The sequence below is a fragment of the Dendrobium catenatum genome, unplaced genomic scaffold (assembly GCF_001605985.2).
Source record: "Dendrobium catenatum unplaced genomic scaffold, ASM160598v2 fragScaff_scaffold_253, whole genome shotgun sequence".
Classification (NCBI taxonomy): domain Eukaryota; kingdom Viridiplantae; phylum Streptophyta; class Magnoliopsida; order Asparagales; family Orchidaceae; genus Dendrobium; species Dendrobium catenatum.
In genome coordinates, this window is record NW_021318715.1 from 509349 (window position 1) to 520760 (window position 11412).

The 11412-nt window shown below is 34.1% G+C and overlaps 1 protein-coding gene and 1 non-coding gene across 2 annotated transcripts; one reads left to right on the forward strand and one right to left on the reverse strand.

Moving 5' to 3' along the window:
- Positions 1-3476: 3476 nt before the first annotated feature.
- Positions 3477-3579, reverse strand: LOC114579266. Its single transcript, XR_003700178.1, has one exon. It is a non-coding gene; the product is annotated as a U6 spliceosomal RNA (small nuclear RNA).
- A 1538-nt stretch (positions 3580-5117) lies between these two features.
- LOC110099716 (30-kDa cleavage and polyadenylation specificity factor 30) lies at positions 5118-10811 on the forward strand. The gene is made up of 2 exons (XM_020826957.2): positions 5118-5677; positions 10293-10811. The coding sequence occupies exons 1-2, from the start codon at positions 5328-5330 to the stop codon at positions 10474-10476; spliced, it is 534 nt and encodes a 177-aa protein (XP_020682616.1). The 5' UTR covers positions 5118-5327; the 3' UTR covers positions 10477-10811.
- Positions 10812-11412: the final 601 nt, after the last annotated feature.

Consider the following 11412-nt stretch of genomic DNA (forward strand, 5'->3'; position numbering starts at 1 on the left):
ATTTTTAAGTCTATAAAAAAAATTTAAAAGAGTTGAAGAATTAAAATATTTTTTATATAAATAAAAACTAATTTTAACATTTATAATAAAAATTATCAACATTTTTATCATTTTTTTATAATGGAGATTAGAACAAAGATTTATTGGTCCACAAGCACGAAGTAGACCAAACTTTAGCTTTGTAGTGGCTGAAACGTCACTTCTTTTGACTTGTTGGATGAGTGGAAATAGTAACGTGGCAGAATTTGTCGGTATTTTTCAGTAGAAATGTTCAAACTTTGAAAAAAATACGTAAATTAAATTTAATATCTTATATTATTTTATTTATGTTTGTGAAACATGTGTTTTATATCAGAGTAATTTTAAAATATTTAAATTTATGTAAAAATTAATGAAATTTATTATATTATTTATAATATAAAATTTAATGTAAATTTAGAGGTTATTTAATTCGAAGTAAAATAGGTGTAATGTAATGTATTTTAAATGTAAAGTTTTTTAAAATATTGATATTTAGTTTAAAATAAAAAAATGAAGAATAAAATTGTGAAGTATTCAAAATTTATTATATAGTTTAATTTTGATGTATTTTGAAAATATTAAATTTATATCAGTTTTTAAATAAATTTTAAATTCTTTAATGTCATCGTCGAGCACCACCACTAGTCACTGGCTGATGAGGTTTTATGCTACATTTATTTTACTTAAAACAAAAAAAGTTACTTGTATTTATTTAACACTGATCAAAACAACTCAAAATATTTCAAAATACCCACCGATGCTTAACTTGATTGATGAACGAGTACAGTTGGGAACCTTCCAACCCATGCTTGATTCTCCTAGAGCAGCAATGCCTCTTAAGTGGGGCACAGTCAAGTACAGGTCAGTCAGGAGGTTTTTAGGACGGGTGCCTCTTCTAGGTCAGCCAAAGATTAGTCACGTTGCTAAGCGCCATTTCGGGAGTGCAGCAGGTGGATACCCCATTCAAAAAAAAAAAAAAATCAAATACATTCATTTCTTTTACTGTGCATTTCATTTTTCAGCAAATCAAATGGCCCATTTGAGATTTTAGAGTTCATTCCAATACAAATAATTAATTAATTAAATAAGTATCAAAACTAAATAAACAAACTAAAATTATTATTTTAATTAAAGATATGAAATAATAAATTTAGCCTAATATAGGCTTTATTTTGGATAGCTTTCTTGCTGTTTCATTTAGATCTCATCCACAATTTATGTTTGAGTTTGACTGTTATTTTTTTACTGCTTTCAAGTATTTTTTTCTATTAAAAACTACTTTTTACATCAACTAAAAAAAAAAGGTTAATTTTCTCTAATAGTTTATAAAATGCTTTACAAAAAAATTAAAATTACAGCCATATCAAACAAATGTATAATATTATTTTAAATAAAAAGAATAGAAACGTAAAATATAAAAAGTCATCACACTTCAACGAACTTTTATTTCGTCCGGTGTAAGGATGCAGAGGAACATCCGGTTGTAGGCAAAATCGCGCCTATACCGAGGTGTACCGAGTTTTTTCAAAAAACTCGGTACACCTCGGTATAGGCGCGATTTTGCCTACAACCGGATGTTCCTCTACATCCGATCGGAGGACGTAATAATTCTTCACTTCAACAGAGTAAAATATGAAAATCTTAAGAAATTCAGTCCTGTAAAAGACCTACCATCACTTTCCAATCAATGGCAACGAACAATGGTAGCCTGACTCTTTGCATGCCCTCCCTTCACTCCAAAGCTTCTCAGCAACTTTACTCAAAGCAATTGCTTGATGAGGAAAGGTTAAAAAAAAAGCAGAGAATGATAACTACTCATATGACCAAAAAGAAGCCTTTTCAAAGACTAAGGTTTGATTTGGGACTAATTTTTTATTACTTTCTAAAACGAAGTTTTAGTACAATTTTTTTTTGTACAATTAAAAAGCCGTCCCAAACGAAGCCTAAGGCTTCGTTTGAGATGACTTTGTTCATGATTCTTAAAGTAGCTTTCTAGTATAAAAATTTTAAATTTTATACTAAAAATCTGTTTTATAATGCAGTAAGAAAGCCGTTCCAAACAAAGCCTAATGCTTCATTTGGGACAGCTTTCTTGCTGCTTCTTAAAACATCTTTTTTATATAAAAAATTAAAAATTTTGCACTTAAAAACTACTTTAAGAAGCAGTAAAAAAGCTGTCCCAAACGAAGCCTAACCTTCACATACTCTGCAGCAAATTCAGCCATCTTTTTCTGAAACAATTGTGTGTGGCCATATAAAATGAATCTTAGGGCCGAAGGTTATGTATATGTATATGTATATTTGTTAAGTTTTTTCTACTATCTGTATTGTACACATAAGTTATAACCCTACAAACTCAATTTAGGAGTTGTATCTTTTCACAGTTTTCAAAATCTTATTGATACGACATCACAAAATTAGCTTGATCGGGCATGAATCTCAAGGCAAAAGCTAGTTGGAAACTTCAAAAATTAAATCTGGAATTACCAGAACTCTGATTTCAGCGAGCCTACAGTCAAACTGAGCGTCTCGGAAATACGAACCCAACGACACCAAGTTCAACCCAATCTTAGCCCAAATGAGTCCGAATCAAGGACTCGAAGCGCTGTTGGAAGATTCAAATCGCAATTTGAGTTACCAAACGGTCTCCAATTTTAACGATCTTATACTCGAATCGAGCGGATCGACGATTCGAATCCAATGAGCCCAAGATCGCCGAATTCCAACATCATTCAGGCCTCCAAATGTTCAACGAAAGGTGCACGATCAAAGGGTTCAATATCGGTCTTCCATTTAAACCACTCCCTATTCGCCCATGATCTCACACCTATTTACGAGTTATGCCACTCCGGAAAAACTATAAATATAGCCCTCATTCTACACAAAGGGTACTCAAGGGAAGAGAGAGAAGAATAAGAGAAGAAAGGAGAGAAGGAAGAAGCTCCTCCTCGACCACCGCCGGAACTCTTCTCGCCGCCTGAAGACGCCGGAACTCTGCTGAATTTTTGGGAAACGCCGGGAATTTGCAGAACTTTGTAACTTTGTGAGAAGTTGATTGTAAACTGATCGTCTTGATTTGTAAGACAGATCAACATTTGTACTTCATACAAACACTAGTGGAACTTTACAACTGGGCAAGGCCTCGTGGTTTTTTTCCTTTTTGGGTTTTCCACGTAAAAACTCTGGTGTTCATTTCTCTTTTCTGTTTGTGTGCTGAATACTCGTGCAACGCTAAGACGAATATTTTCTAACTCTAATGCCGCGTATGTTCTAGCACGCAACACTTATAAATGAAGGATGATGAAGAACAATTTGAGATTTACAATTTACTTGAGCATTTTATAGATCCACACTTTCTCTCTAGCTCTATTATCCACTTTCCGTTCTCACATAGGTTCCAGCTCACTCGTTCAACATGTTAAGCTCCCAACCAACAGATCAAAATGAGTTGTGTAAAAAATTTAGACAATTTCTCAGTTTATGCGGGTCATCCTTGTGCAGGGGCCATGATAATCTTCTATGTATCGTTCCAATTTTATTGGACGTCTCCAAAAAGACATCCAATAAAATTGTTGTAATGTGTGTGAGTCTTGTGATGTCTCCGAAGAGACATTCAATAATATAAGAGTTTTTGGGTTCGAGTCTTGTGTATGCGATGTGTGTGTGAGTCTGTCTTAATTGGTCAAAATATATATAAAAAAAAAATATTTGTATCTACTATTGACAATTTTAAATCCAACAATTAATAATCGGACTTAAGACTGTATTCACCATCTCTATATTCTATTTTATGAGTTTGTCAGAAGAAAAAAAAAGAACCATTATCAACCAATTCTGTTTTTATCGTAAATTGTAATTGTTTCACTGCGCGATACATACAACAAACAACCTTCTATATATAGAGAAAGAAATCATCTTTTTGATCCACCAAAATCTTTGATTTTCGAAAGATATTGCGTCATAGTCAAATTTTTTAGGGAGATATTGTGAAGGACATTTTTGAGTTGAATGACCTTAGATCTATTGGTGGATTGAAACCTAGTTTCAAGCGTGGTCCAGATATCAGCAGTGGAATCGAGATTAATCACACAGGGAATAATAGATGGAGATATTGTGGAACATAACGTAGCAACTAAATTTTGATCTGTTAAGAGCCAATGAGTAAAAGAAGGGTTTGGAGTGAAAGATCCATCAGATTGTTGGACAGATTTCATGGAAGATGGAAAAGAAGAGTCAAGAAACTTATCAAACGCATTGACACAAAATTATTTTAGTATATGAGACCATCAAATGGGGTTATTTTCATGGTTGAGTTGAATTGGAACAATGTTCTTGATGTTCAAAACCACAATTTCAGAGTTGAGGAAATGGCAGAGTCTTCATGATATGTTAATTCCATGTGTTTGCTTAGTTGAGATAATGCCGAATATGATATAACTTGTGATCGACACAACCTGCTCTGATACCATGAAGAAATCATAAGACAGGAAAAGAAGCCCAACTGAAAGAGGAAGCTGGAAGAAGAAGTAAATTGTAATTGTTTCACTGCCCGATACATACAACAGCCTTCTATAGAGAGAGAGAGAGAGAGAGAGAGAATCTTACAACACATATGAACAAATGAATAAATGCCACGTCACAGTCATAGTAAAATATATATCATTTATTTTTATACACTAATACCAATTAGGTCATTAATCGGGTCGTATAAATTTTTGATCTTAAATTTGGTGAAAATATCGATTCAATCTTCCGCATATTATCAACTCTGAATATAGATCACATATAATGTATTAACCTACATTTGATTTGATTTTTCTCAAAAAATTCGAACTAAATAATTGGGCTTTTATCGAGCCCAACTGGCGGTAAATTGGCCCGTTGCCAACCGCGTGCGACGCACGTGACAGCCTTTTTCGAGCCATCGTGTCGCCGTCGGTCTGCTCTGCCCGAGAATTTTTGCCGCACAAAAATTCATACGAACCACGGTCCAGTCATAAATGGACGGGATCCACAAACAAGCCGTCAAAATTCGCATACGATCTATTCGCATAGTTATTAATCCAATTTAATAATATTAAATGCTTCATCTTCCTCGAGCTCGTTGTCGGCGTAGACTCGCGGAGGAAAATAAAATAAAAAAAGGAAAAAAAAAACCGAAAAAATTTAGTTGTATTTATTAAATTAGATTCTGAATCCCTTCTCTTTCGCTCCTCTCGATTTTGATTATCGGTTACGAAACATAGATCGGTTGTAACGATCCGTAGTGGCGAAACCCTAGCTCAGATTTGCTGATCGAATCTTCAATGGATGATTCCAGTGGGGCTTTCAGCTTTGACTTCGAAACAGCGCTTGACGCCGGCGGGGAAGGCGGTGGTGAACCCTCTGCGGTTTTGGGGCAGGGTCTTCATGGAGATCCGAGAGCACTAGCAGTGCCGGAAATCGCCGTTGCGCCGTTGGACCGTAGGAATTTCCGGCGGACGGTGTGCCGGCACTGGCTGCGTGGTTTGTGCATGAAGGGTGCGTCTTGCGGGTTTCTCCACCAGTATGATAAAGAGAAGATGCCGGTTTGCCGGTTCTTCCGGAACTTTGGTGAGTGCAGGGAGAAGGATTGTCTCTACAAGCACACCATCGAGGAGATCAAGGAGTGTCACATGTATGCTCTTGCCATCTCTTCCATCACTTTATTTATTCATAGTATTCTGAGGGTATTTGGCTTATTTTTCCTGTTTGAGTACGTATTTAGACGATCGACATGGTTTGATCTCTGTGATTTTCTGCAAGTTCCTTTCCTTAAGTTTTCTCTGCTTTTATTTGTAAAAAATTTGATCTTACCTGAAAGAATCAGAATAGGTTAGCGGTTATTATCGGTGAAGAAAGAGTTGATGACGTTCTGCCCCCGACAGATGCCTATTTTTAGTTTCACATGCAATTGGGTGAAATTCTGGCACAATTATCGCCACATCCATCAAAAATGGATTTTTTTTTTTTCATAAATCTGCATAGTGGAATTTTGCAGTTGTTGTAAACTGATTTTTTGAACCGATTTTGCAAGATTTCTAATAGGTTTATGGTGATTTGATGATTCTATAAAATTTGTTAGTGCAGGGAGCTTGTTGGATGAACTGGTTTTATGGCGTTGGTTTATGTTTGTGCGCTTCTTCTTTCTTTCTCTTCCTTCTGCAATTGACCTCTTTTGATCACTGAAATCTATGGCTTAAAGTTGAAGGGAGTAGTGGAGAAACACTTGATGATTTATCTACTTTGGGATAAAAAATTAACTTTTAGTATCATTCAAAGTTGTAAGCACGTGATTTATTCATTTATTTTTCATGTTTAAGTTGTATGCCATAGGACTTGTTTATTGCTTCCTTTATGCTAGGAAGTTGACATTTGAAAACGTACTGATTTGTTGAATCTTAGGATATTTGCTTGCATATCTTTTCTTTTGCCTCTCTTGGAAATTAGCAGTGTAGATGCCAAGATAGTTTTAAGCGTCTTTGCTAGTTAGCACTTATGGAATCTAAGCAGCGTGATGGAGGAGCTATTATTCTGTGCGTACATCGAACGGTTCTCCTGTCCGGTTACGCGCTCGATTCCGAGCTGTACCGAGCGCGGTACCGAGCTCGGTATCGAGCGCAATATATTTTTGAGGTGACGTGACGCATTTTTATTGGTCTCCGGACGCCCTCCGGACTCTGCACAAAATAATAAATCGTGATGGAGAGGGCGATGGAGGTGACTATTCTCATTGAAATAGTAGCAGATAGAAACACTTTATTCAGCATGGTGGTGGGTGTGCAATTTTCAAGATAAATTTTTTGGTGTTAAGTGTTGGAATTGATGACAAAGGCAGTACCAGTGATAAGGAAGTCATTGTTTCAATTAATGAACACATCAGGGAGACATTCTAAGTCAAACATAGTTGCAAGTATGGGAAGGAGGACAAAAGATTGTGATTACATGACAAAGAGAGTGAGATTATTTCAAAAACCATGAGAGACAACGATTGACAATGATCACTATGCAGTAATTGGGATGAGGATTTGTGCATCATAATATAGGGAGGGCTTGTGGTAAGTAGGATGGAAGCGAGCATTACAATGGAGCAAATACAAGAGACTACTGTTCCATTGGTTAGAAGTTACAATATCTAGTTTATTTTCTGCAGATTGTTTATTTTGGGGCTTTTATATATATTTTTCAAAAAATAACAATTACAATTTTCTTTATGATTCTACTTAGACTTGTTTGTATTTTTCTATCTTGAAAGAAGCACGAGGTTCCTGATATCTAATCAATCATTTGCCAAAGTGAGCAGAGTACCCATATGTCCATGTTATATATTTAGTATATTGATGCTGAGGAAAATATGGTGGCCATGTAATGTAATCGGTGCTTAGCTAGTTTTAGCAGAAGCACCACTTGCATGTGGAAGCTAAGGTGTGTTCCTTGGACCAATTGTGTCTATTTTATTACAGAAGCTTGTCTTAAACATGGTTTACAGATGTAGCTTAATGCATCTTTTCAAGGACTAGTTTATAATTAAAGGTTGCTTTCGATTTAGCAGGTTCCAAACAAGTTCAAATCGTTGTTGAATCTCTGAGTCATGTCATCTTGATAAGCAATGAACTATTTAAAAATAAAAGTTACGATCTCTTGCTTTTTCTTCCTACATCCTCTCCCCTTTTCCGTTGTATCATTTGAAGGTGAAGAATGATACGATTTTTTGTGGTTTTTGTCAGTTGACTTATGCGCATTGTATTCCTTTAGCATGATATAATTTAATTAGCACTTTTTACTGTTACGCTGCATCAAATGTCTAATTGAATCCCTATAACATGAGATTAAGGTATCGTTTGGGACGGCTTTCTTACTGTTTCTTAAATAGCTTTTTAGTATAAAAATTTTAATTTTTTAATAAAAAGTTGTTTTAAGAAGAAGTAAGAAAGCCGTCACAAATGAAGCCTAAAGGAACCTTGTTGTAGCATGAGTTTCCCAATCTTAGCCTTCGTTTGGAACGGCTTTCTTTTTGTTTCTTAAAGCAGCTTCTTAGTATTTTTTTACTAAAAAGCTGCTTTTAGAATCAGAAAGAAAGCTGTCTCAAACTAAGCCTTAGTAATTGGCATACCAAACAGCATAATTGCGAATGAATGATGGCAACGAGTTCCGAATGAGCTTTAGCTAAGGATTTTAGGCTATCCTATTATAGTTAGAATAACTGTTTCTCTATATATTTTTTTAAGGATTCTGATCTAAGGCTTTCTCTACAAGCTGCCTGACTTTCTTTTGTAATTTCAAGAATTTTCATGCGTATATGACTGGGAAAGTTGTTTGCAATTTTTTTTCCTTTGTTAGAAGGTGATTTTGAAGTGAAATTCACTTGTACTTTTAATTTTGTTTTTTGATTTTGGTATTCTTGAGTTTCTCAAACTTCTCTGAACTTCTTTTTTATTCATTAACTCTACAACTAGTGAACCAATAATGCCAGAAAATATACATTTCATTACTACATTGGATTCCAGATTCTAAAGAATTAAACTGCTTGATGTCTTATGTAAAAGCTTAAGAAATCTTTGATGTTTTCTCCTGTCGATTTATACATAGAGTCTTTACCATGAAGGTTCCCAGGAGTCTTTACTATCTTTCCTTTTTCATTATTTGTGAATAATGTTTCACTATGTTTCTTTCTCAAATAAGTGGTTTAACTTAGGCTTCGTTTGGGATGACTTTCTTATTGCTTCTTTAAGCAGTTTTCTTGTATAAAAATTTAAAAATTTGAACTAAAAAACTGCTTTAAGAAGCAGCAAGGAAGCCGTCCCAAACGAAGCTTTAGTTTCCAACCGCAACTAGGGTTATTCCTCTTTCAGTGGATGTGTTCTGATTGCTTTTTTTAATGCTTGTGAACAAGAACTATTGTTTAATCTGCATGGTTTCTTTCTGAAGAAGACAAATCGTAGAGCTTAAAATTTCAAAGAAACCATCAGAATACTCTATTAAGCTAATGTAGGGAAGAATATTTTTTCTGGTCTCACCTAAGACACTAAAAACTTGTAACTAAGAAAATTATACTTGTGCTAAACAATAATAATAATAATACTTCTTGAGCTGGGTGTCCTGACTATCTTCCGCTGTAGAAGACATAAAAGAAGAGTAAAGCCAACAACCAATTTTACAGTTCTTTCAGAAATTAATGTAGAGATAATACGAATTTCCTCTGTAGAAGACATAAAAGTAGAGCTTTTTCAATTGCCCGTTGAAAATTTTATATGAACGAGTTAATTGCATCTGAAAGTGAAAATATTAGCTGTTTAAATTGTTTGATAATCTGCTAAAGCTTCAATTTAATAGTTCCTTAATACTTTGTTGCATGGAAATCAATCATACTAAGTACACGAAAATTACTGTTACTTATATGTTCTTTCGAATAGTAATTCATTAATTACAGTCATATGTTTACTTGCTGATCAACTTTGGCATGATATATCCCATGCAACAACATCACTAGCAGGCACTTTGCTTTATTCGATATAGAAAGTTTAGAAGAAAATTTTAGGTTTGCATGGGGATATACTTAAGAATTTTCTTAAGGGTAATTTCGATCTTCTCTTTATAGGCTTCGTTTGGGACGGCTTTCTTACTGCTTACTTCTTAAAACAGCTTTTTAATACAAAAGTTAAAATTTTGTACTCAAAAGCTGCTTTAAGAAGCATTAAAAAGCCGTCCCAAAACAAAACCATAGTGTTTATGAAATGAAAATAAGCTCCAAATCTCATCAATGCTCTCCTCTGCTTCTCTTACTCAACCGAAATAAACAAACTAGTTCCATGATCCATGAAAAATTAATAGAGTCAAGTATTTATTATAGTAACTTTGATGGCATGATCAGCATCAAGAACAATGGCAAAGTATTATGTGCGGATGTCGAACGTCGTCCAGAGACTAACTAGAATGCACCACATCACCCCCTCTCGGTACTGCTCGGTACCGTGCTTGGTACTGCTGATGTGACGCATTCTGGTTGGTCTTCGGATGGTGAACTGCAAACTCGGTAATGTAGGATAAGAATTTTATTCTTGCCCCGTTTAATTAGAGGTCAAAGTTTGCCCTTTCCTGGCAGAATAGCTTGAATTCGAGTTCATTTAACATAAATGTTTTTCCATTCTAGATGCAGTAAGAAAACTGATTCTCCATACGTTTACTGAAACCTTTTTGCATTCTAAATCATCTGACATTTTACTTTTTGTCCTTTTTTGAAAACTTCTGTGAAGGTATATGATGGGATTCTGCCCCAATGGACCTGGCTGCAGATTTAAACACTCAAAGCTGCCTGGGCCACCTCCCCCTGTAGAAGAAGTTCTCAAGAAAATTCAGCAGCTGAGCTCATTGAGCAGCTATGGCTCTTCAAACAGACAATTCCATCCCAGAAATGCCAGTTTCAACAGTTTCTCTTGAAACTGGAAGAACAAACTAATTAATCTTCTGGGATTCTAAATAACAAATTTACAAGATAAACAATAATCGAAACAAAACTTACAAAAATGGAGAAGCTGCAGTAACAAATCCTGGCCTGGCTGAAACTTCTACCTTTATTTATCTTTAACAAAGAACTGGGTTGGTTAGGTGTAGCAGTCAAATACATTAGCAGCTTATCACCTTCTATACAAGTTTGGTCGAAGAACATCGGCTGTAGATATTTCTGTGAATTAGTTTTGAGGCTCTGCAGAGAGTTAACAAAATTATTACTATTATTATTTTTAATTTGTAAGGCATATAAATATTATATTTTACTTGATTTTTTAATGCAAAAGAATAAAATGATAAGCAAATTTATTCCTATTGCTTTATTATAATAAGCAAATAATTTGTATATGATTTAATAATATATATTTAATCTCATGTATTTTTTATAAAAAAGTTATTATTTTTTTATTCCATGATGATGAAATACAATTGAAAATGTGCATAATTTTGTTAGCTTTATTTTTGAAATTATAATCATATTTTTTTGTGTGATTATATTTTTTTTTACTATTTTCAATAAATTTTTATGTTAAGAAGTTATTATCTATAATAGCTTTTAAAAAAATTATTTTTTATGCCTCAGTTTTATAATCATTTTATAAAAAGCTGCAGTCGTTTCAAATGATATAATGATAAATAAGAAGTGATGAAGAGTCTTCAATGTAAGTAATATTGAACGGTAATCAACATCCATAATTGTAGTGTAAGAGGATAATAACATGAAAGGGTGAAAGGAGGAACTTACATATGAGTAATAATTAATTATAATATTCTTATTATTGAAAAATCCTTAAAATTGGTGTTCATGTCATAATGGGGACCTTTTAAGTTATTAGGTGATTTGTGGAGAATAATTTTTTTCTTCTT